General features: G+C 36.1%; 2 protein-coding genes across 7 annotated transcripts; one reads left to right on the top strand and one right to left on the bottom strand.

The window, feature by feature from the left end:
- Positions 1-496: 496 nt before the first annotated feature.
- Positions 497-9,791, top strand: LOC135195714 (triosephosphate isomerase-like). The gene is made up of 5 exons (XM_064222123.1): positions 497-693; positions 3,003-3,094; positions 3,750-3,911; positions 4,846-5,019; positions 7,047-9,791. The coding sequence occupies exons 1-5, from the start codon at positions 579-581 to the stop codon at positions 7,248-7,250; spliced, it is 747 nt and encodes a 248-aa protein (XP_064078193.1). The 5' UTR covers positions 497-578; the 3' UTR covers positions 7,251-9,791.
- Positions 7,613-26,155, bottom strand: LOC135195712 (alpha-mannosidase 2C1-like). Of its 6 annotated transcripts, none has more exons than XM_064222121.1 (21): positions 25,942-26,155; positions 23,219-23,370; positions 22,861-22,997; positions 22,628-22,732; positions 22,211-22,358; positions 21,395-21,590; positions 20,098-20,299; positions 19,800-19,927; positions 19,106-19,235; positions 18,277-18,425; positions 17,318-17,473; positions 15,146-15,263; positions 14,113-14,222; positions 13,335-13,507; positions 12,734-12,967; positions 11,814-12,055; positions 10,983-11,290; positions 10,323-10,498; positions 9,799-9,874; positions 9,515-9,649; positions 7,613-9,217 (listed from the first exon to the last, which is right to left on the bottom strand). In XM_064222121.1, exons 2-21 carry the CDS (start codon positions 23,355-23,357, stop codon positions 9,034-9,036), a joined length of 3,246 nt encoding a protein of 1,081 aa, XP_064078191.1. In that variant the 5' UTR covers positions 23,358-23,370; positions 25,942-26,155; the 3' UTR covers positions 7,613-9,033. The 6 variants fall into 6 exon arrangements, with proteins under 6 accessions (XP_064078191.1, XP_064078189.1, XP_064078188.1 ...); XM_064222119.1 differs by having other exon boundaries at positions 25,955-26,155; XM_064222118.1 differs by lacking the exon at positions 25,942-26,155 and adding an exon at positions 25,735-25,889.
- Positions 26,156-26,657: the final 502 nt, after the last annotated feature.

Genomic DNA, 26,657 nt, shown 5'->3' with positions numbered 1-26,657 from the left:
GATGGATAAGTTCATCAACTGTTGAGTTTTGAGGTCTGATTTCATTTTTGCAAATTATATTTATCGTCAAATGCCGTGGGGTTCCGAACACCTTGGGTATAAGTTGCAGTGTTGCCAGACCCTTTATTTGCTCATAACATTTATTATTCTGCAAAGCGCGTCAGTATATATATTTTTAAGTGCCGTAGATTATGAAGTAAGATATTATCTTCAGTTTGAATTAAAATTCTACATTTAAATGTCATTACGAGGCCGAGTTAGACGCCAGGATTCATGTAGTTCATCGGATGGGACAAACATCTTTACGAAATATAGTATACCTATACACAAGCTTTTTCTGTAACTTCATTTGCGTGCAGCGAGTTATTTATTTTTTGTACACTTTATTGCTGTAAAAATGAGTTGCTTAAACGATAATTCTAAAAAAAACATTTTCTTTAATATAGCATTTATGGAAAACCCAACTTAAATCGATGTCGAAGAGAGGTTGGCAACACTGCATGACAGTCTGGGAGGATTAGAGTTGCTGCAGACGACGTTGTGAGCTGTCAAAGTGAAGGATTTAAACTCGAGCGAAAATGTCTCCCTCAAGGAAATTTTTCGTCGGCGGCAACTGGAAGATGAACGGGACCAAAGGCTCCATTGACGGGATCATTTCCTTCCTGAAGAAGGGTCCCTTGAATCCTGACACTGGTGAGATAATGGTTTTATAATGATTTTATTCATATTTTTGTACTGAACCCGAAGTGAGAGAGAGGTACAGTTCGATGTTCTGTCGACTTTGTTAAGTAATGTCGACAGTTATAACTGTATAGTTATGGCAGGAATTAACAGTTCGCAGGCAGTTTCAATATCGGTGATTATATTTTAAGTTACCCGACTCCATTGCCTCGGTCGGTTACGTTGCTAGGTGGGGCATTTTTTGGTCGATATTAGGTAGAAATGTGTATGGTTGCTCAAATTTAACTTAATTTTTGGCCATAAATTTAATTGATAAGTTTTTTTACATAAATGAATGCATTCTGTAAATATTTAATATATAAATTTTCACAATTCATTTCATTTATGTAGCCTAACATTATTTTTCAGTGTTCTTTTTAGATCATTTTTTAAAATTTCTTTGGCTAACTCGAAGCGACTTTACTCTGGGTAAAAGTTATTTTTTGCAGAAATTAATTAATATTTCGTAGACTATCATTTCATATTATTCAAATTAGATATTAGTTGCAGTGAAGGAATCAAGATTGGCTGCCCATAGGCTATCCCTAAGAGGAATTAGTATACTAGGCTAACGTTTTTTCAGTTCATATTCCATTACTGACCCTTCCTTTGATCTCATAAGACTCGTGCCAGCATCTTATAATATCAACTTAAGCCCCCAGAACTCCATCTATACAAATACTCATTAGTAAGGAAACAAAAGCAAATTTTAAATACTCTTTACTGAGACATTTTTAATGTCCACACAAGACATTCTGCCATCAGTATATTCTTAAAGAGGCTGGTTTTTAGTTCAACAATCATGACCGCTCCCAGTCTTTTATGACTGCTTTAAATTGTGGAATAGTTTGGCAGGTCCAGGGAGTTAAATGTTGACTGCCAGAGTTACAGGTTGAACTCCTTTCCATCTTTATGCCCATAGATATTAGGCTTGAATTTGTGCAATTGACCTTAGGTCAGAGGATCTGTAAAAAAAAAAATATACTTAGCGTACCTTCCAAAATTATACCTGTATATAATATCCAAGGTTTTGGATTTACCCGATATCTGCTTCATAAATTCTTCATTAAAAGATCGAGTTGAAAGGGTTCCTTCTCTCAAATTCTCTCCAGTGATAGTTCTTCTTGGCCCTTAAAATTTCTCCTGTTAATATTTTGTAATCCATTTCAGAGATGATGTCTTTGATTACTGCAATTTCAGCATTGCATAACTAGAATGAGGGGCACCAAATCATCCTTTCATGTAAATATGTTGAATTTCTATCCTGATTACAGTCTCCTAACTTCTAACCCACATATAGGAGTTTTTGGCTTTGAAAGAATACATGCATGGTATGCTATTCAAGTCAGTTGTCTGTACTATTGAGTGTCAAATTGACAATCATACATGTTCCTTAATGACAGGATCATGTAGATCATTACATCTTCTGTTTACCATCTGTTTAAGAACTGAAGTTACTCCTGCTTAATTAAATTTACTCTTGATTCCCTTAACTATTCTTTTAGCATCTTCCCTGTTGTTTACACTCATACACACCATGTGTGTAGATTTTGACGACTAATCTGGTGTGTGCTCTTTATTCATGAGTGGTCCGTTTTCATTTCATCTACCTATCACAATTTCTGCAAAAGGTTTCCTTTGCAAGTTTTCAAGTAGGCTGTGGCAAGTATCGTATGACTGTATCAATGTCATTTGCCAATTACTGCTCACTATCACATATCAAAGATGTAATTAATTGAGTACATTTTTTATATGGAGACAACTCCATGATCCCAAAGACAAATACCAGCTTTTGGAGTTCGAAGTTGGAGAGTTTATTTAGGCATGCTAAAGCAATTCCTTTGTCCTGACTCTTCCCTATAAAACCTTGGTGTTAGAACTTGTAACTTCCGACATTCCAGATTTCCTCGTATGGTGATAGATTATAGTACTTGACTCACTTTTGTGGTTTCACTAACTTATCTCTGTGATTTTATTGTCTGGGAACCCACTCATTTGCCTCTTTCTGATCTTACATTTTCTTCGTAGCATCCCCAAAGTAAGCAGGAATTTTGATGTGAACCATAAGCTTGAACCATTCCCTTAGGGCTAAGTTTGATCTTCCTGGGGGTTATGTAGGTTAGTTAAGCATCACTTGTGTAAGGTTTTCTAGCCAATGTTTCTTAATATACTTTAAAGTGCGACTTTGGTGAAGTTGATGTGTCATATTTTAGCTTAGTATCTTTGATCTTTTGGAAGAAATTAGCCCCAATGAATAACTGATTTAATTCATGCTTTGACAGAGGTTGTGGTAGGATGCCCTCAGTGCTACCTTTCATATGTTCGGGATAACCTCCCAGAGGAAATTGGAGTTGCTGCACAGAACTGCTACAAGGTATATACTATTGTAAACTTATTTTTTTAGGTTGATAATCCTCATGAAATACCCATGTATGCACTATAGTAGTTTTTGTTAAGATTATTTTGGAAAACATTCATGCTTACAGAGATAGGCATGTTTGTAACATCAGACATGTCAAAGGACACTTGGGACTTTAAATGAATTTATCTTATACAAACTGAGCAGAGATTACCGACTGTTTTATTTTTTTTTTTTTTTTGCAGATGTATTAACAACAATCTCTAATGATACTTTAGCCAACCTGAGATGTTTCCCACATACTTATACTTTTATAGGCATTAATAAATGTCTTCTTGAGTGGTACATACATATATGGCTACTATAAAATTTAACCATTATTTGTGACCATAGTTGAAAATCAGTGTAGGAAACGGGTTAATACCTAGCCGAAAATTGTAATGATTCAGTGGTGAATATTTGTGAATCTTACAAGAATAGCCATGATATCTGTATGTACATCACTATTGCAAATCAAGAGGACCCTTTGCTCGGCCCTGAATGTTTGCTATTACATTGCTGATTATGTTGCCCCACCCCATATATATAGCATTTGCTACACAGTGCAGGTATTATTCATCATTTCTTAGAAAGTTTCTTTTGTTCCATCAAATCTCATTTATTTTCTCAGGTGCCAAAAGGTGCTTTCACTGGAGAAATTTCCCCAGCAATGATCAAAGACTGTGGATGCGAATGGGTCATTTTGGGTCATTCAGAGCGAAGAAATGTCTTTGATGAATCAGATGAATTGATCAGCCAAAAAGTAGGACATGCTCTGGAGGCAGGATTAAAAGTAAGTTAGTAAGTTTAAAGGAATCGTTTACTAACAAAATAACATATACAGTACAATGTAACTAAGAATTTGAGGAATTGAGTATTATTCACAGACTGGGTTAATGTATCCTTTCTCTTCAAAAATTGGTTTTATTGTTGCTTTCATTAGTTGTATATTTAGCTTTGATAATATGGTACTGTACCACAAAAATTTTACTTATATGCACGCAACATACATTACAAATATGTACATCCACACATGTATTACTGTAGTTATTTAAGTGATGTTTCTCCTTTATTTTACCTTCTGAATTGCTTAACTTTAAAACTCTATTCTTGATATCTTTCTCCTCGTTCTTTTCACCTTCCATGAGAGGACAGTCTTTGTGTGTGAAAAGGATATGCATATTCTTCTGATTCGTACAAGTGCACATAGCTTGTTTGGAGTTGCTAAAGTATGTAACAATAAGTATAATATAAGACTAAATTCCAATGGTAAATCAGGGAAAAGGATAATGATGTACAATTGATGTCAGTAGTTGCAGAAATTAAAAACTTTATGATGAATTGGCAACTAAAGTCCATATCAGGGAAAGATGAAAGGTAAACGCTTGAGTTAAGGATGATTCTGAAGGGATGGGAAAATATATACAAGATTTTAAAACTTCTGACCATTCATTACTTTATGAAATTAAAATGGGGTCAAATGGTTATTAGAAGATATTGTTAACACTATAAGAGTTACTGATAACAAATACTTAAAGCAGTGTAGGTAGGAGGCTAAGTAACCAGATCCCCAGTGATTGTTTCCAGGTATAGTAACATACGTATTCTAACATCAAATATTGCACTGAATTCCACCCCTACTGCATTATTGTAATTTTCTTTGTAGAAAAATCCTTGCACACTGAGCATTTAGTACTTACACCCTGTAACCATCCACAAAATTTCAGGTTATCCCTTGTATTGGAGAGAAGTTAGAGGAGCGAGAAAACAACCAGACTGATGAAGTTGTATTTGCACAAATGAAGGCTCTGCTACCAAACATTTCAGATTGGTCTCGAGTTGTCATTGCTTATGAACCTGTATGGGCCATTGGCACTGGCAAAACTGCTACACCTGAGCAGGTATGTAATAATTACCTCCATCATATATCTGTAGAGGGGGTCTTACCTATGGACATAGTACTGCTGCTGGTTTCTGTCGGGTTTCTATGTAGTGGTTTCCTTGCTTATGTTAAAAGCATGAAATTTTATACTATACATGAATGCTTGCTACAGTATTTTCCTTATAATTTTGCCTTTGTGTGGGGGAACACGAATGATATTTCAAGTAAAATATATTGAAAGCATAGGAAAACTTAAAATTTTTCTAATATCCCACAGGCATCTTGACTCAGTCCTTTTCCATTTTGGGAATATCTTGGGGAAGTATAAAAAACAAATATTCTCTGTTCCATGAACCTTGGGACCAATATTTTATATTTTGCCAAAATTGGTCTTAAGCTTTTTACAATAATAATTTTTTATGATCTGCATTTTAAAAATTTGGGCTCAGTAATCAGTGCTGTTTTGCCGAGAGGGACCTTGTATACAGAACATCATGTGTGCAGAGCTTGAGTGCATTGTCAATCATTGCACCGTCTTGTGATCAAAGTAAGGAAACTGCTTGAATCTTGTGATACCTGTGTTGAGCCATTTATTGAGATTCTTGGAGGTTGAAAAATTCTCTGCTGATCCCTGACAGTTACATAGCTTGTGTGTAGCTGTTACTTGTCATGCCTATCATACTGAATGGTGAATACTAGGGTCTCATTTTTTATTACACTGATCTTTTTAAAGTAACATTCAACCATTTCATAAGAACTGACAACATCAGATTTTGTTGTGGTTTTTGAGATGAACAAATATAACCAGGTAATTGTGTTAAGTTTGTGCTAATTAATGCTGTGGCAATGTCTCCAAAGAGAAGGCATTACTAGTGAGTGTGGTGTCACTGGTGTTGAAGGAAGTTCAGAAGAGCTTGGTCCTTGAAATGAAATTGGCCGCAGTTAACCAATATAAGACAAGGTGCTGGTAGTAGTTCAAACACTGTCATTGGAAGTGTTAAGTTCTTGGTCATGGTGAGAAATATCTCGTTAAGCACTGGGTGTTAGAATTGAAAACTACTTCACCTCAACATAGATCACAGCGTGAAGAAATTTTGTCAGTTTTTTTTTCTTGTCTTGTCCTGGTTTTTTCATATTCATACTTTTCTTATAATTTACGCAATACACAGGTTTCTCAATTTAGTGGCCCTCTTAATCTTCAAGTTGAATGGCCTGAAGGATTAGATAGTTTTTGCATGACTAGGAACCAATTGGTTACTTAGCAACGGGACCTACAGCTTATTGTGGGATCCAAACCACATTGAGAAATTAATTTCTATCACCAGAAATAAATTCCTCTGATTCCTTGTTGGCAGAGCTTTTATGCTTTTAAGATACAGTCTTATGGCCAGGGCTGACTGGAATGGTTTTCAGCACAGTGCTGTGCTGCTGGTTCTTTGCACCATCACCTTCCCTCTTCATTTGTAAGGATGTCAATGGTTTTACTCTCCATCGAGGTCTTTGTCATTTTTAAAATGTACATTTTTATTAATTTTTCAAAGAATCTTTCAAGGGAACAGTTCCCATTGAAATGTGGCTTGGTGATTTCTTTATACTACTTTATAACATTATCAGTAACTCTTACAAACTGTAACATCTGTTATCTGACGCCCTCAAATGTCAAGGCAAGTTCCTTTGGGGAACCTTCATTGCTGATGCCTGCCTGTGATCAGGGTCTTGAACTGTGATAAAAGAGGTTTGTTTCACTGAAACATGGATGGATCCATTTGCTTACCCAGAAACTGAATGATTTCATACCAAAATGTAATTTATTCAATCTCTGAAACTGTTACACAAGACAGGCATCCTAGTATGTACAACAATTTAGTCTTTCATAACTATGCCATTACAGCTTGTTGACGCCTTAATGAATTAGAAAAAAATTATTGTTGGAGATTAAGTGAAAAACTGATTAATTTAGCTGCAACAACTATTAAGTAGGGACATTAACTCATAACTGAAAGCTGTACAAAGCACTCAAGATTTAAAAGAAATTTATTCTTTTAGGCTCAAGATGTCCATGCTAAACTTCGGAACTGGCTCTCTGAAAATGTCAGCAGTGAAGTGGCCGAATCCTGTCGTATCATCTACGGTGGGTCCGTTTCTCCAGCCAACTGTGCCGAGTTGGCAAAGATGGGTGACATTGATGGCTTTCTAGTTGGCGGTGCTTCACTCAAGCCTGATTTTGTCACTATTATAAATGCTCGTTAACTATCAAGTATACATACTGTAATTCCTTACCAGTTAATCATACTGTAGTATTGGATGTAAGTTTTCCCTGACCACAGTAGTTGATCATATTTCTTTTCCAATTTCATTTTATCTGGTAATTTACATAAACATTTGATTACTTAAATTAACATATGGTAAATTGGCTTGTCTATCAAAGATAAGTGCCAGATTACTTTCAGGGGGTCATGTACATAAACATTGTTTTAAATAGTACATCGAGGTAGTGTTGTGTATACACTTATTTAGTAACTACATTGCGTACTGCACTCCTCCTTGTAACTAAATCATTCCTTTTCCTTTTAGAAGTTGAATCAAATTTGTAGGACAAGAAGCTGTGCATAAATGGAATTGCCTTTTATTAACTCTCTTTATAAAATTTTTTTTTTTTGTAAACAGTTATAAAATCTATTAAAAGGCTAAAATCTAAAAACTTCTGAAGGGCTAGAAGCTAAATTTACCATAGAAACCACCAAAGTAGCACCAAATCAAACCACTACAAGGTGATTAAACCAAAACCAAATACAAAGTACTATAACTGCTCAATCTAATGTTAAAATTACTGTAAATTGTAAAAGTCAATGTGTAGTGGAACACATGGGATAAGGGTCATTCAAAATCTTTTCATCCTTGCAATGAAGGATGAGCACCAACTAAAATTTCAGTGTGACCAAGAACTTAAGTTACTTTGAGATGTTAAGCAATAACTCAATTCTTTGCTTAATTATGCTGATGGTAAGGCCCTTGGAAATTTGCAAGGTGCAAGAAAAAAAGCCTCACTGTGATACTTCTCTAAAGGATATATCAGAGAACTCTGTGTAAACAGACAAAATGATCAAAGTGGACTCTGTTTTTACTCCACCTGTAAGAAATCGGCCGGTGAATTCATGCCGACAGACAGAGCACTCAGGATACGTCCCAGATGGGGCAAAAACACCAACATCAACAAAGTGGTTTTTGTTCATCGCATGCCTCCAAACAACAGATTATGACAGTCCAAAAGATAACCAGTACGTACCAGGGCACAGGTGCTGGCTAAGAGCACACTATTTGGACCGAAATATTGGTGATGTACAACCTTCAAGAGAGTGGTAGCTTGAACATAAAAGACCAAGAGCAGTTGTAGTTTTGCAAAAATATTCCATGAATGTGACATTATCTGGCTTATGCCATGAGCTTTTGAATGACCCTTATGGATATCCATTTCTAAGCTGCCTAAACTTTAAAATTACTGTGCTAAAAGTTAACTTGAGGATTACCTCTAAAAACAAAAATTTACTTATAAAAATCAAATATCAATGAAACCTAGATTTTACTCGAGCTTTTCAACCCCAGTACAAAATGAAAATGGACTAAGAATTCATCAAGGGGAGCCTATTGTTCCAAAGGTTGTGGTTAGTCTCTCAATCAAAGTAGACCCACCAAAAATTATAGTACATCATCATCTAACCCAGTCAAAAACTACGTTATGGTTTGCCTCACAATAAACAGTACTGATATAATCAATACAAATTTAAGATCATTTGCAAACTTATGTCAATTCTAGTATTTGCAGAAATGAACCTCTAAAAATAGCATAAAAACTGGAGGATTGCGATTGCTAGAAGTAGTGAACCAGATACTTCTTCCCTCACTACTGTACCTTAATGTTTAATTCTCTTGTTCTACGCTACACACTAATAACCTAAATTACTCAGGTTTATAAACCTAACAGAAATAAAAGAAAATATTCCTTTTTCCAACCTTGGCAGCTTCTGTAAAATAATCACTGCCTTGCATATACCAACAACACATTCAAAATTTTGAAAGGTGTCAAGTGTAGGTCGCAGACATATGTTTCAGGTCCTGAGGAAGAGTGACACTTCATAAGTATCAATGGAGCAATTGGTTCTTCCAGTCCATTGCAAAGTTGGGCGCTTGCAGGTGCTGGGTGTGCTGTTATCTTCAGTCTGAAGTGAGGAGAGAAATTAGTTAATATTTCTGTTATAAATACTTTGAATTAATGTTTACCAATGCCTAATTAGGTACGTGGAAACCCAAGGATGAATGGCCCCTGAAACTAGCAAAAGATTTGTGGGAACATATGCTAGAAACCTTAGAATTGCCAATGCCATATTCTATGTACCTGGGCTAGATAAGACCTAATATGCATTGTTGTCCAGGGGAAACTGACATTGTGATTAAAAAAAAAAACGAAGGAAATATCAAATGCAAAAAGATACACTTTAAACACGGCAGCAACCTACCTTACTGTGCCACGTCCTCCATTCATCTCGTAAATACGAACCACAAGATTTCCATTGTCCTCAGACAGTTTGACAGCTTCTATCATTGCACCGTCTCCTTCCAAACTGAACCAATTGTCAGCATTTACATTCATGCTATAAAAGGAAAAGAATATTATGACCTATTAGTGAACATTTGAAGTATATAGAGATTTGAGTAATGAATCTGTCTGTATTTCAACACAATCAAATAAGGACCCAATAAATCTGAAAGTTATTTTACAAAATGCATGTGTAACACTCACCACTTTGACGGTGACACAATCAAATCATTGTTGAATTCATAAGCCTTCTTCTGAACTTGTGCTTTTTGGAAACTCCCTGAAAAAAAAATTTAAGTAGTATTGAGCAGCACTGGCAGACTGCAAACTATAAAAAACATAATCCTTGCTTACACTTCACCAGAAGTCATAATGAAGTAATGAGAGTCTCCTGGCTGAGAAGGAAATGTGTCAAATACTGTAAAGTACAGCTTCAAAGCTGGATTTCAAGTTGCAGTGGATGGTATCACCTTTGGCATAGCAAATGCATCTAATTCATTCTAAAGTTTCAGAGTTCTCTTCCTACATACAGTACGTCCAGTCTAAACCAGTGAGCGAAACTAATTCCTGAAGTACGTACAAATGTGGTCATGTACACCAGGTACTAGACTATATGTGAGAAAGATATAACAGCAACTATTACCAAAGGTAAACTTGCTACTGACAAACATCAGCAGTGAGGTTTGAGTCAAAAGAATTCTTTTAAAATAGAAAAACATTCCACTTACCATCATGGGGCATAAGAGCATATTTAAAGGTATGAATTCCCATGTCACATTTATCATCTGGGGCCTTTGGTGATCTCAAGAGAGAAAGACTCAATTTACTTTCCCTGCAGGTCCATCCATATTTACTGTCATTCAGTACTGCGACTCCAAAGTTGTACTCTGACAGGTCAGCCCACCTAAGGTAAAAGACATGTACATAAGCCAGTTTCTTAAATTCAAGCCAGCAGCTGGGAACTAAAAGCATTTTTTCACCTCATATAGCATTATTTGTTCCCTTTTAACTAAAGTAACTGCTAGCCCTAATAAATACCTGGAATGCACGTGGCAGTAGATAATCAAAAAGGCATATGAATAAACATTCCTGATCAGCAAATTTTATGAGTGTTCTTTTTTATGAATCTTTGCATGGGTAACAATGAGGTTAATGATTCCAAGTACTTGACATCAGATACTGTTACCTTTGTCTATGAGCTTTCTTTTCACTGCAATGTAAAACTTATCTAATGCTTCATTGCTAATTCACATATCTACAAACAGATGATGGTACTGACCCTACATGCTTCAAGGCCAAATGCAAAACAAAGAGAAAGAGACTTCTTACAATAAAGTGATGCTCCTTATACTTTACTTGCTCTAAAAATAATGCATCTAATCACTTACTTGTGGCCACACACTTCATATTTGGCAGATTCCCAAGATGTATTTGAATGGGTTGGCCGCTCTAAATGGCCAAATTGTGTGTCAAATGTAGCCTTCTTTGGATGAAGTCCTGTATCAAATGAGACTTTGAGGAACTTGTGATTTTCATGCCAATCAACGCAGGTGTAGAATGTAAGGTAAGGATCGACGGCTGTTAACTCAATATCCTGGCGAAGACTAGAGTGCTCGCTTATATTCAAGCGCCACCGAAGCTTCACTAACAGAGGGCCACTTTCAACAATTTCCATTTCCTGCATTAAATTAGCACTCTGTTGGGAAAACAAACATTAAAATGCTTTAAAAATGGAAGTCATACTTAAAAGCACAGTTACATAGATAATAACGTTAGTTTCTGAGGTGATATAGTAGCTTTAAGCATTAAAAAAAAAAAACTTTATGTACTTATAGTATATGGATCTTTCTAATCAATATACTTTAATATCAGTCAAATTTGTAAAGGATTTTGTGTTAGGAAATAAGTTAGTTTACTACAGTGTACAGCCATGTAGCCATGGGCAAAATCCACCACCTCACAGTGGAAGTCCAACAGCAATAGATGTATTACAGACTGAACATAGCAACCTCCTCCTTGTAATCACCAAGATGCATAATTAAAAATCTTTCATGATGTTTTTGTATGTTACCATTTCTCTACTTAAAAGTTGCTACACTTTTTGCTAGAATGATCTGAATTTCAAAATCATTTTTGGGTTGTCTAATGAAGTACATGACTTCAGCCCTACTTGTGTAGCAGAAGACAGACATGCAAACTATTTCATTTAACAACCTGACCTCATGATTTAGAATTTGTGCAGTTTCCAAATGGTAGTCCATGGTATCCCAAGCATCCCAGTACAGGGGAACATCATCGTAGAGGGTCAGCTGATTTCCGAATTTTGCACTACCCTGTTGGTCTACACCAAAGGCATCTCTTGCATCTCCTCCAGCTAACCTTAAGTGCTCCACAGTGCCATATCTTGTAATAACAGCTTCAATGAAACTGTTTCTCAGGATGAACTTGTTGTCTTTGAAGCCTGTCAAAATATGGATATAAAATAAATTTAAAATACATGAAAAAGCACTCAAAATATTTTAAGACTGATAAGTCTAATACAGATGAACATTTTACCTTTTAACATTCAACATTGTTTTCATGTCATGCACATTAGGTTGTCAGGACTTCTGGACAAACAAATTTTATTGCTTGTAGTCTCTTAAAAGACAAGTTTATTGCACTTCCAAAAATGCTAATGCTCATTCTAAAGGAATAACTGTCAACGTGAAATGAGTATGATATGAACCACTTGCCTAGCTTCTATCCAGGGCTTTGGTGGTAAAACAGAAAATACATTTTCCACTGAAATCTACACATAAAAAAACAGAAAAAAAAGGTTGACTCCTGCTCTATAAGTTAAGATTTCTTACCACACTGGTCTATTTAAGCTATCTTTTATGACTTAACAGTGGAAAAAAAAATACAAATGCAAAGATATGCAGATGGATAAGTTCCATCAATGACTGCGTGTAACTCCAGGGAATGATGGAAGACAATGAAGCTACCAATAATTACTTGAATGATCCCCATTTAACACATCATTTGGATGGCCTCCCCATACCTCTTAATATTAGATCAAAGATAGCGTGGGTTTCTGACCCTGCAAAAGAAAATAAATTTATCAGTATTTCACATGCAAATTTAAAAATTAACTTACCAATTTCAACAGGAGCTGTATGGGCCACATTCATTTTTGAATAGCCAATCCCTTGAGCTTTTACTGCAACATAGTGACCTCCATTGCTTGCAGGTTGCATGGTTTCTTCTTCTAATCTTATTCTCTTTTGACTTGGCTCTTCCAAAATTTCATTTGTAATTCTGACCACTTTCTTCACTGGCCATGGTAAAGTGTTGATCACAGCTATTTCATTTTCCCCTTCTGACGAGTTACCTAAAGTAAACAAGAATCAGTAATGGAGAGGAAAAATTATTTAATTTATGTAAAAGCAGCAAAAACTACTAAATACTTTATATATTCATTAAATTCAGTAACCATATTACAAAGGGAGTCAGATTTCAAGATGTAAAAACATTAGTCTTTTTACTATTATATAGTAATGTACACCCAAATTCATATTGAGGCATTTTCTCAGATCCAAAAGACTAATACGGCTGAACGTCCAAACAAAAATCTGCATCTCTGTAAACTAACTGTCACCTTCAGAATCTCAGTAGCTTCCTCCACTTGCCTCTTGAAATAGAATACTAAAGTCATCCTTAAAGATACTCTTTGACTTGCATTTCTGTACAATACATACCTTTACAAATGGTATCAAGACAGAGCTCCTTCACTCCTTTGGCAGACTTCAAGGCCTCTTGATACAAATGATCAGAGTCACGATAAACAATCCCTATGCTTGACCCAGGGATGACGTCGTGGAATTGGTTAAGAAGTACCTTCTTCCACGCTTCCGTAAGCTCAGCCTGATACCTGCAAGTAACACTAAAATTAAGAAAATACGTCCAAATAATTTTTTTTATAGAGAAATACAATATCCTAGGTTAAAAATACATCCAGCAGATCTTCAACACCCATTTAATTATCTTCAGTCATAACTATCTTGGCCTAGGAAATGTAAATTGACATAGATTAGGGTAAAAATAGGCAGCAGTCCTCCTTTTATGGGACTGAAGAACAGGTTCTTTTCACAACTTCTTGGAAGATGGTTGAGGAGAAATTGGAGAATGAATGAAGATGATTTGGCAATGAGGTTTAGCCAATTTGGTGGGAAAGAAGTGAATCTCATTGCTAACAGCCTCACAAGTTCAAGAGAGAAGGGATTGCAAAGCATAACAATGTGCCAGAAATGATCTCACCAATCTTGGCTGTCATTTCCTGAAGTTCTGGAGTTCACTGATAAGTTTGGTGAACAAAAAGGTTAAGAGAAAGGCAGTTTGATTATATGAGCCAAAAGAGAAGCTGTTTCACAGGGCTCATAAGAAGTCTTTGTAAGACTTCTACGGATTTGGGTAATTTTCTTTCAGAACTGGAAAATTTAATGGGATCCTCTTTCCATCAAGGTAACCACAGCTTACCTGTAACCTTCAGTATTTCTGAACAGTCCTCTTACAGTTGCTATCGCCAAGAGCATCTCTGCTTCCCTCAAGGCAAATTCACATTCACGATTCTGCTTCTTTGTGTTGGCCTGCAAGGGATGTTCAAGATGCTTAATGGATACAGTATATATAACCCATATTGGATACAGAATGTATATTTCATGTGATTGAAAAAACAAAACAATAATATTATGCAATTCATGAAAAACATCAATCATCCAGAGAACAAGTTTCCATTACATACACCATCCTACTGGTGAACGAGTTACGTTTCGGACGGCTGTTTGTATGTTGGATTGATCAAGTTGGTTACTGTACTCTTCAAGCCTATTTAAGTACAGTACGATATAAAGTCAATACATTAATGTATGTTTTATCATCCTTTAATACAGTACACTGTATATACAGTACTGTATACAGTGGTCCCCCTGTATTCACGGGAGATTCGCACCAGACCCCCCAGGAATAGTTAGAACCCACGAATATTGGAACCCATATAAAAATGCTAAAAATAGCCTATTTTGTTAGTTAAAACTCAAGAAAAACCCACTAAAAATTTTATACTGGATTTTTTAATAATTTTATCACTAAAAGTGCATTTTATGATAAAAAAAAAAAAAAAAAAAAAAAAAAAAAAAAAAAAAAAATTGTGGATATTTCTCATAGGAAAATACTGCGAATTTTCCGTAAATAATACAGGGAAACGTTCCCGAGAGAAATCCGCAAATATGCGAGTCCGTGAATCCGGAGAACGTGAATACGGGGGTCCACTGTATTTCTTTATCAATACGTACCAATGATCCATAAAATCTGAACTCATGGGTGGCAATGGAGAGCACTCTGAACTCAATTTTAATTTGTGATCCTGCTTGTTTGTATCTTTGAATGTTTGTGAGAAATGTGGTGTCTGTACATTAATAATAACATCAAGTACAAAAGTACAACTAACTAACAGTCAAGATATTAAGACAACATGAAACACTCATGAGATGAACTACAAATATAAAATTACCTGTGATGTGTAAGTGCCATTATGTAGCTCAAGATACAACTCTCCTACCCAGCGACATAGGTTACGCTGGTCCTTCTCTAGACGCTGGAAGAACTCATCTGGTGACATGTGCTCCATTCTTTTGGATATAAGAAACGTTGGGAAGTCAAAAAATATACAAAGCTTATGTCTTTCATTACATTATATACTCATTCAACTTCTGAAATCCATCTACGTGACATTATAAATAATATACAGGCAGTCCCAAGTTACTAGTGATCCAGTGTTATGGCGCTTATTTCATGCCAAAAATAGGCAAATTTCAACGCCAAAAAGCACCGATTTCTAGTTATAGGCGCTGATAATAGAGTATTGGCTATGATACACACCTAACATAGGTGCTATTGAATGGTTATCGGCACCAATAAGCGCCGTTATCAGCAATTTTCGCTTATCAAGCCATCGGAACAGAACCCCCATCGATAACTGGGGACTGCCTGTTTATAAATGACTTTAGGATACGTAAATACAAATTAAATACGTAACGACTTATGCTCAAGAGGGTGTTGTGAATTCTAAACTATAAATACATATAGTACTGTGCTTAAATATCAAAATAGATGCACGTGACTTCATTAAATAGGTGAATACCACAGGAAAATGATAGTCAGAAATCCAAGCGCTTTCGTCTTTACTAAGACACTGTCAAGGAGCTCCTTGACAATGTCTTAGTAAAGACAAAAGGGCTTGGATTTCTGACTATCATTTTCCCGTGGTATTCACCTATATAGTACTGTACTACATCAGTAAACTGTACAGGTAGTGAACACGTCTTACAAAATCTATTGCACATTGTCCAAAATGTTTGAATTTATTAACAATACCACATAGCAATTATACTTGAATGGAAGATTTAATTAGATAAAAAATCAGTTCTTTGGGATATGTTGCCATCTAAACAATAAAATGTAAATGAAATAACTGACTGTTTTCTAAGAATGTACTTTAATATAATTTTCTCTTTACGTCTGTATTTCCTTTTGATATTGGGCTGCTCTTCTTCCTGGGGCCTAGTCCTTGTAGCATTCTGCTCTTTCAATATAATAATAATAATAATATACTTAGGAAGCAGACCCTCTCTCAAGCATACTTTATTAAAAGTAATGGCTACTTCAGCAGCGTTACACTTGTAGAGATTTTTCTCTATTTTGCGAATAGCGGCTTTTTCCGTGCTACTTAAACAGGCTAGTAGAGCGCCTATAGAGGTCATGGTCAAATACAGGGTCAAAATAGGTGTATATATTTATTTGAATTTTACAGATAAACTATGATACCATAGTCATCCAAGCCATTAACGATTTTCTCTCTCTCTTTCTTAAAGCAAGCTTTTGTTTGGAGCTGCCAGACATCCTCGGGCTGGGAAGCTGAGGGTGGACTGATCTTGGTGCGGTGTCCTTCCTCTTTATATCTGTGGGTGACAGCAGGGGGTCTGCCCCATGCTTATCTCCTATTGGCTGGTGGCGGTGAGTCTTTGTTTTCATTGGTTGCCTTGAGACCTGGCTCAGGCAACCACAGATATAAGGAGGAAGGACACCGCACCAAGATCAGTCCACCCTCAGCTTCCCAGCCCGAGGATGTCTGGCAGCTCCAAACAAAAGCTTGCTTTAAGAAAGAGAGAGAGAAAATCGTTAATGACTTGGATGACTATGGTATCATAGTTTATCTGTAAAATTCAAATAAATATATACACCTATTTTGACCCTGACCTCTATAGGCGCTCTACTAGCCTGTTTAAGTAGCACGGAAGAAGCCGCTATTCGCAAAATAGAGAAGAATCTCTACAAGTGTAACGCTACTGAAGTAGCCATTACTTTTAATAAAATAATAATAATAATAAGAATAATCATAATCTATTAACAATACCAAACAGCAATTATACTTGAATGGAAGATTTAATTAGATAAAAATCAGTTCTTTGGGATATGTTGCCATCTAAACAATAAAATGTAAATGAAATAATTGACTGCTTTCTAAGAATGTACTCTAATATAATTTACTCTTTACTTCTGTATTTCCTTTTGATAATGGGCTGCTCTTCTTTCTGGGGCCTAGTCCTAGTAGCATTCTGCTCTTTCAATATATAATAATAATAATAATAATAATAATAATAATAATAATAATAATAATACAAACCTAGGGCAGCCATCAACATCATGCAACCGACGTGCTCTTTCCAACATGTCGCTGGTAGGGCCACCACCACCATCCCCAAAGCCATACAAGAAGGCTGATGTTGTCACTCTCCCTTTATCTTCCAAGTTACTCACAGTTCGAACAGCTTCGTCGACCCTGAAGCCAAAATTTTTAATCAGATACCTGACAGACATTAATAAGGATTAACGAATAAACTTTTTCAACTAGCACAAATTTACTCATATAATACTGCAATACTTGACCACGTGTAGTTTCATTTCTTTACCTGTAAAAGCTTTAAAAGAAGTGACAGTATACCCAAGAAAGTTAATTCCTTTTAGTGAAATACAGCTAAAGCAGAACTGTCATAAACTACTGCTACTAAACCTTCAATGATGAATTACTTTTGTGTAGTTATGGATTAAGAATAAGTTTTTCCATGAATCATCTTGACACTGATGAAACTGGTCTTCACAGATAATAAATTTCTCCAATAACCTAAATATAAATTGCTTACTACCTTCACTTTGAAAGTATTCCCCTTCAAAATACAGACTTATGGTAATTTACATCCCCAAAACAATAGACCTACACCCCTCCCCTCTTGGATAGCTAAAATCAGCGAATACTTAAAACACTTCTAAAAATGCTTAGAACTGCCTATTTTGATAGTTAAAACACACACAAAAATAAATAAATATATAAATAAAAAAAATAAAAAAATAAATAAAATAAAACTCTAAAAATGCTTATACGTACCTGAGTATTTTACTAGTTTTATCACAAAAAGTGTATTTAGTCATGAAAATTATATGAAAATACACCTTTGTGAATATTTCTCAGTGAAAATTAGTACCACGAATACGCAAATTTTCCGCGAATAATGGGTATTATAAATGTTCCATAGAAAAATCTGCGAATATGCAAGTCTGCTAATAGCAGCAGTCATCTGTACTTACGTGACATCCATCTCATAAGAATTGCCAGGTGGGAAATGAGCAAGAACGGTTGTTCCATCAAGTCCTTCCCACAAGAAATTGTGATGTGGGAACTTATTGACTAGGCTCCAGCTTAACTTCTGAGTCAGGAATCGAGTTATGCCAAAGTGCTGGAAAATTTAATTCTCTATCAAAATTTCTGTATTAACTCGAGTAATTCTGGTTATTATATCTCAAGCTAAGTCTAATTTAAAATCTTATGTTTAACACATAGGGGACCTGTTACTCACAGAGACTGAACTCAGCCTGCACCTTTAAGAAATGTAGTACGTATCTGACCTTTCAAAGTTCTTGATTCTTTTCGTCAGCACCAAAAAATTAAATGTTTGAATTTTTGTATATAGACCTGCTGCAATTAAGAATGTGCAAGGAAATAATTCCCAAGTCACCTGAGGACATTAAAATCATGTTTCTTAAATCTGCTTGTGTTGTTCTCTAATTCTATAATACGTAATGTCTTTAGTGTGTTTGGACAAAATGATGATAACACTGAGGTATTATTTCTTTTTAATATTTTCTTCACAATTTACTTACTTGGTAATATCAGGTAACATTTCTATTTGCTAATCTTTCTGGTCTTCAAGCTACAACTTGCCATCTGTTGCTTGCTTATGCAAATTTACAAAAATCTGAACAATACAAAAAAAAAAAATGTGACTGAAATATAATTGAAGTTCTAACTCTGAACGTGATCAAATTTCCCTTTGAAATGGTAGGAGTTTCATATTTTTTCTATACTATCTGGTACTGTTTTGCAATAACCAAATTACAACTGCCTCAATACACCTACCTTGCATATTTGAGGAATCTGTGCAGAATATCCAAATGTGTCCGGAAGCCAGAATTCTTTGCATTTTAATCCAAATTCCTTTTGGAAGAACCTCTGCCCATAAAGAAACTGCCTCATGAAGGACTCTCCACTGTAAATTTACAAATGAAAACTTACAACCAATGTAGGTCTATTACAAATATAACCGATAACTTACTGAGAACAGGTGCTTTCATGTACAGTATTATCAGTTAAGATAAATATTGCCTTGTACAAAGAAACTTAGGAGTAACAAAGGTTTTTGTATTTCAAAACTGCATTGGAAAATATAATTAAAAGCTGAGCCTATATTCCTTAAATTTGGAAGCAATTATGGTTACAGCAATGTACATGGTATCAGGGTTACCGAGCTCTCCCTTGAAGGCTGATCATATACCAGAAAAACATAGTTTGTGCAAAAGGTGACACAAAAAACAGGATGGTAGCATTCTTGAGTGAGAGACTCAAGCTAAGTGGTCACAAATTTCACTGTTGGCTAAATTAGAATGCCTTCCTATCCACGAGTTGAAGTAATGGGAAATTCATACTTAATAGTACAGTACTACTCCTTGCAGACACCAATTACCTAGCAACATTTGTAGTAATTTTGCAGCTACTTTAAGATGTTATCAATTACGGGTCTGAATTAAAGAGAATAATTTTTCTGATGACCTACCTAGGTATGAGTCCATCCATTTCAACCCAAGTGCCTCCTACAGGAATGAAACGTCCTTCTTGGACTCTGATTTTAATTCTTGCATACAACTCAGGATAGTACAATTTCACCCATTCAAACTGCTGAGCCTGGAATAGAAAATTTCATAAAAACTAAATGGAACACAAGCATTACGTTTAAAGTACGTACAGTACTACTCTATTATGAAAGCACAACTTTTTTAACACATACGCTGGGACAAAAGTATCACACTGTTACTGACAACGTGATAAGCTGTCTGCACAGTATGTCAACCAACCTGTGAGCAAACAAATTTCATTTCAGGGTAATCCTTCATCAGTTGCAGCGTGGAAGCCCAAGAACGTGCACACTTCCTCTTGGTTTCAGAATAAGGCCACAACCAAGCTGAATCAATGTGGCAGTGACCCATTATGGCAAGTGTGTGAGCACGTTCCCCATTTCGTTTTGAGAAAAAGTTATCCGCAATCCTACTTGCTAGGCTGAAAAAAGGATGTATAGCATTAAAAAAAATCACCGACATTCATAAACACTTGTATTACCTTCAATTAGCCTAGGTACTAAAAATGCTCACATGAACACTTCACCTAAAATAAATTGAATACTCCTGTTTACTAGTATGTACTGTACCTTTTTAAAGAAACAATATACTGACAATCTGATATTCATGGGATTTCAGCCTTACTGGATACATCAATTTTTAAATACTCAGTCCTAAAAAATACTTAACACTGCACATAACATTACCCAAAGTGCACCATTTTACCTTATATCCTATATTTTACATTAAATACTGTACATATTTAAAGGACTCTGAATTTGGTTATGAATCACTGGCAAGAGCAAATATTTCATGCATTACTCTTTACACAGATCTTCATTTTGCTTCAAATATAAGGTTCCTGGTTTTTATTAAAAAAGAAAGAAAGAAAGAAAAAAACTATGCCAGTTCTCCCTACATTTTGTCACTCAAATCAAGTAATTTTTTGCATCATGGGCAGCTTTGTCTATTCACATTCCATTTACGAGCCATATCTTCAATGCCATTACCACAAAATTCTATAAACATTACTAGGTGCCCTAACTTTACTAGTATATAACAATCCTACCTACCTATTCCACCCTCAGTAGCTACAGATTGTGAAAGCATCAACCAATTTTAAAAAACAGAACCGAGTTACTTCACAGGACTTGACACTAAACAGATTCTGATTGTACTTTCCTGAGATGATTCACTCAATCTGTTTTTCATTGTAGTGATATTAAGCCCTCAAAATCTTGAAACACGAGTGGCCTGCACAATTCATGCAAAATCACACACTAGTACTATATTATTCAATATCAAAAGACACCAAAAGTACCATAGTTAGCAATATGATTTGCATGTAACTTCTAAAACATTCCATTTCAGTATCAAATCAACCTGATTGCGAGGAAGATGACAAACTTACAGCTGGAATTTAACGACATGAGATAAGACCAGAACATTTCTCCCACGACACAGACCGATGTATATTGCCCATAATTACATACTGAATTTTAACTGCCTTGCACATGCTTTTAACAATGCCATTTACCTTTTGTTGCCATTAATAATGTAATTAATCATTTGGTTGCCACAATAGAGTGCCTCATATCCTCGGGGGTCATTATCCAACTTCTTAGCCATTCCATGGAGAACTTCTAGGTCCAACAACAACTTACGAACTTGCTTGTCCATGGTGCAAATTTCAGCCATTTCAAGAGTGAAGGTTTTGCCTTCATCAGGAGGGTCTGAAATGAAATCATACTTAAAAATAAAATATAACCAAAGCTAAAACAGTACATAAGCATGTCTTAGTTACAATTTATTTGATAAAAGACCAATAAAAAAATAGAAAAGGTTTTCTCCTGCATCCTGTAGAGTAAAAGAAGTGAAACTGGAAGTAAAGTAATGCCTAGTCGTGGGCATGGATAATCATATGACATCATGTCAGCTGCTTTTATCAATGTCCCAAGCAATGTAAGGAAGAAATCACAGTGCCTCAATTCCAAATTGCAATAATCCAAAAAGGCAGCTTATACTTGTCAAGACTAGGAAAACTCAGCTGTCATTGGACTAAACAATGTGAAGAGGACCTTCTAAGAAGGCCTATTTCTGATGGGTATGAAACCTAACATCAAAACCAAAGGGACAAGAAACATGTCAAATTAATGCTTTGCTTATGGGCCCTTTGCAAACAAGGACACAAGACAATTATAACTACATTGACAATTACCAATTAAATGCTTCTTTTTCATAATTTCCAAAACAGTGTATACAACACAGGCAATTGTAAAATTGTAGAAATTAGATTTGTAATGACAAGCATTTCATACCAAAAATACAAAAAAACAAATGATGTGATACTTACTGATCATGCCATTTTTCCCAACACCAAACATGTTATTACATGCCATCTCTATGTAATAAACAAATGGACACCTTCTTTCTGTAGGCTTCCAACATTCACTGATTCGGAAGCCACTCCTCATTTGCTTGTCAACACCAGTGGATAAGCCCTGCAAAATTTAAACACTGTGAGTGGGAAAGTATGAGAAGCTTTCTAATCTTCCTTATAAAGGGACGTACAATATGAATAGTGTGAATCAAAAGTATTCCAAAGCAATATCATAACCTGAAACTGTGCATTCCGCATGCAAAAACTACAATAGTAAAAATTTATTGGTAGTTTCCTCCAAGCTGTTAAATAATTTACAATTCCCAAAAATCAGAATGTTTGCAATAAATGATTTTGCAGAACTTGAAATCATTATGCAAAAGTACGTACCTGTAAAGGACTACCTGATTCACTCCACACCATTGCCTCTGACTGGCTTTTCCAGCGTAACCAGACCTCCTGCCCTATCCAATTTTCAGGCACATTAATTTCCACCTGAAAAACAGCCATTGTTAAAATTCTGAATATTGTAGAGTTCAAATTCAAACATCAAGGATATGAATTATAGCAATTTGGCAACTTGGGAAATCATAAATGGCAAAATACATATTCAGTTGACAAACCCTGAACCAATGTGTGCTCCAAATAGGGCCAAACTTTTCACCAACTTTCGTAGGTGTAAAATTTTGAGCAACAATGTTGGAGAAGGGAAACTTATCCCATTTTCCCTCTCCACCCGGAAGAGTCCAATGCCATATCTCTGAAATTACAACATATCAATCAATACATACAAGCATAAACATAAGATGGTACCATATCTTATCTAGTTTACAATTACGCATGACACCTCCTTTAATGAGCCTTCAGATTATAACATGTGAATAAAAATTATTAATTAATCTTGACTGTCAAACACAAATGGAAATCAGTTTTACAGTTCGTATCCGTAGTATCTCGAGAAAGCATAGGTAATGTCCTTACTTTCAATAGGCTTTGAGTTGGGATAGAGCTTTCCTCGCAAGTTCACATCGGTGAAATAAACATCCGAGATGTACTTCTCAATTCGCTCCAGTGTCGTGCGACGATGTTTGTGCACGCTTGCTGTTACAGCGTCTGCCATTATTCAATCAAATCTGAAAAGATGATTACATATACGATTTAATCATAATAATAGCTATTTCTTAGTAATGCTAAGATAAAACTTTCTGGAAGTTATAATCATGACTGTCATAACTTGTGTACATATTCTGAATGTGTAATATCCTAATTACAGCCTTTCTGACATGCTGTGACCTCAGAAATAGCGAAAAATATAAAAGTTTAGAAATGGGTAAGCCAACTCCAGGGGAGGAGGGGTTATGGGGACCAACCCCACTTAGGGGGAGCATACACAGAATTATCTTTAAAAAAAAAAAAGTAGGGGGACAACCCAATTGATTGGGGGGGGGGGGTGATACAATGATCTCTGAACTCCCAAAATTAGCTAGGTATTAAAAGAAAAAAATAAATAAATAAATAAATGGGAGAGGGGGCACACATTCCCAGGGCCCCAGCCAAGCCAAGTCTGGGCAAAACGCCCCAAGTTATGTTGCTGACAAGTTCTAGATTGCTTACAGCATGCCCCAAGGGAAGCACTGATAGTAGTGCTGCCCACCCACCAATGAGCCCCTGGGTTAGGTTAGGTCAAGGGGAGGTTAGGTAAGGGTCAAGGGAAAGTTACAATGCAAAATATTTAGGCTACAAGTAAATTTATAACATATACCTAGGTAGTGCCCCTCCCCCACCGTCTGCAGTCACCCCCTGGGAGAAGATACTACCTAGGTAGCTACTAGCTACTTCCATAAACTAAGGTTAGTTTGTTGTAGGTATGAGTTTAATTAGGATTGAATAGTAACAGCAATTAGCTTAATAACAATTGTGGGGTATGGTATAACACCTAAGGGTACGAGATACCCCAACTTAACATACTAGCTAGGTATTCAAAATAGGTAATTAATCCGGCATCCTTGCTGTCCCGAAAAGGTTAAAGTAGTACAGAGTTAAATACAAAGTAAATAACAATGACAGCCCTTTTCGTAGTACCTATACAGAGTTAAATACAAAGTAGGTAAATAACAATGACAGCAATTAACTTATCAACAGTAGCTGGGTATAGTTTATGAGCTTCGGGTATGAAACGCCCAACTTGACATACTATTCTTAAAAGTTAATTTAATCGGGCATCCTTACCAGACTTGGTATGTCCCAGTGGCCCAAATTCACTGCTCCGTTGTGTATGTTTACCTTTTCTCTACAATTTTCAAAATAACTTCTTTCGACAGATCTTCAAACAGAAGTATATTTGCCACTAAAAAATTAGCAGTTTATCTGCTTGAAGAAGCAATATTGTAAGCAAAATAAAACAATCATAAAGAAAAACAAAGAGGGAATAAAGTTCTACACTAACCGAATAGTGTAATGTGCCCGCAACTGTGTTCGTGGCGAGAGCGCTTGGGAACCGGGAACATGGTACCAACTTGGTACGGCTCTCTCTCCCTAGCGCAGCAACTTATTTTTCATTATTATTTTTTTTTTTATAAATCTGAAACAAAATTAACAGTTTTTCTGCTTAAAAAAGCAGAATTTTGTGATTTTATCAAACTTCTATGGGTTCGTATCGCCTACAACATATTTTTGCTCATTCACATTCCCGCTTTATTATTATTATTTTTTAACAATCTCTGCTTCTGTAAGCAGATATCCAGCTCATAGTTACATTGATTTCTAAGATTCAATGAATATTTGATGAATCTGACATAGAAATGGTATACACAGTAGGCCCTTATACGAGAAAATAGTTTCTCAGCAACAGCAACAGTATAAATACTTCAATGCAACAGTGCTGATCTTGCTGTTACGTAACGCAGTGAATTAGGACCCCCACACTGTAGGATTACTTGGGTTAGTATGACTTCGACTGCATTAAATAACAGAAATTAGCTTATTAACAGTAGCGGAGAATGGTATAACAGCTTAGGGTATGAAATCCCCAACGAAGCATATTAAAAATAGTTCACTAATCCAGCAGTTACCAAATTTCCTTTGTCCCAGGAGTAGATCAGTATGTTTAACTACGATTAAATAGCAATAAATTAATTTAATAACAGTAACGGGGCGTGGTATAACAAATTAGGGTACGAAATGCCCAACTCAATTCTTAAAAGTTAATGCATCCGGCGTCGTTAGCGCGCGTCCTTTGTCCTTGAGACTAGGTCAGTTATAACTACGATTAAATAATAGTAATGACCTTAATAACAGTAATAACAAATAACAGGGCATGATAAAACAGCTTTGGGTATGAAATGCCCAAGCGAACGAATTCAAAGTGGGTATAATTAATCCGGCACCGTTACGGACAGTCAGAAAACGGTCACCCAAACTCGCCCCCCTATCTTAGCAACAAGATTAATGAGACTACTAATATAAAGCGGAGAGTCTGTTAAATAACAATTACTTACGTGACAAACACCATGAAAATGCCCGCAATATTGAATGACACTCTCCTCCGGCCGTTTTTGGGGGGACGCCTCGTCCGTTCAAGTAAGACCAGCTTAGCAACAAGACCACCACAGCGGCACTGCCCCGCCAACGCCAGCACAGCGTCTCGTTACGTAACCCAACAACAACGCCGCGACGCGCCGCTGAGGCGACCGTCAGCGACCTACCTTCCCGTCCTACCTGTTGAGGAAATCGTTGTTTTTATTTAAACGCCTCCTCCCTGCGCTCGAAGCGACGTTCAAAACGAACACTAGCAATTTAATCAAATTAACTTTCGATTTTCGGTTGCTTGACACGACTCTTGTCTCTTTTCCCGGTGCTTGCAATTGCAAATTGGGGAGGACCCAGCAGAACGCCCCCACACTCTCTCCGTGCTTGGCTTGGTGTGTGTGTAATCAAGGAGGAATGAAGAAGACGAGTTTTTTTTTTTTTTTTTTTTTTGAACCTGCTAACTGTCATTCACAAACAAGCTGCCTGCCACGTTTAGTCGCTTAACTCCATCCGTCACAGAAAACGACTTGGAACCTATTTCGAGCACTAAACTCCGCCCAGACAGATTCAAATAAAATTCGGGAATAGGTCGCGTCGCGTTACGTAACACCGCTTACGCCATGGGAGCTTATGGGGAGAAATGATTCGCTTTGTGATATTTGGCGGGTTTTATTTTAATGTGTTCGGGCAATATAGCTTTTTTTTACCTCTTTCCGTTTCGTTATTTGAACCCGCCTAAACAGGTTCCGAACAACATTGCCGAATATTGTTTTCTTCTTAATTTTGCGAACATACGCCAGAATATGTTTGACGAGCTACAATAAAATTCACCAACAACATCTACTTTTTTATATCTGCATTACATTCGTATAATTTTAAAATTAAATGATTA

The sequence above is a fragment of the Macrobrachium nipponense genome, chromosome 16 (genome assembly GCF_015104395.2).
Source record: "Macrobrachium nipponense isolate FS-2020 chromosome 16, ASM1510439v2, whole genome shotgun sequence".
In the NCBI taxonomy this organism is placed as follows: Eukaryota; Metazoa; Arthropoda; class Malacostraca; order Decapoda; family Palaemonidae; genus Macrobrachium; species Macrobrachium nipponense.
This window is presented reverse-complemented; position numbering and strand designations above follow the sequence as displayed.

Coding starts and splice junctions, on each gene's coding strand:
- LOC135195714 (XM_064222123.1), top strand. CDS start 579: ATGTCTCCCTCAAGGAAATTTTTCGTCGGCGGCAACTGGAAGATGAAC. Junction 694..3,002: donor TCCCTTGAATCCTGACACTG/GTGAGATAATGG, acceptor ATGCTTTGACAG/AGGTTGTGGTAGGATGCCCT. Junction 3,912..4,845: donor CTCTGGAGGCAGGATTAAAA/GTAAGTTAGTAA, acceptor ACAAAATTTCAG/GTTATCCCTTGTATTGGAGA.
- LOC135195712 (XM_064222121.1), bottom strand. CDS start 23,357: ATGGCAGACGCTGTAACAGCAAGCGTGCACAAACATCGTCGCACGACA. Junction 11,291..11,813: donor CACAAATTCTAAATCATGAG/GTCAGGTTGTTA, acceptor TTTTCCCAACAG/AGTGCTAATTTAATGCAGGA. Junction 9,875..10,322: donor TGCTCTTATGCCCCATGATG/GTAAGTGGAATG, acceptor TTTTTTTTTCAG/GGAGTTTCCAAAAAGCACAA.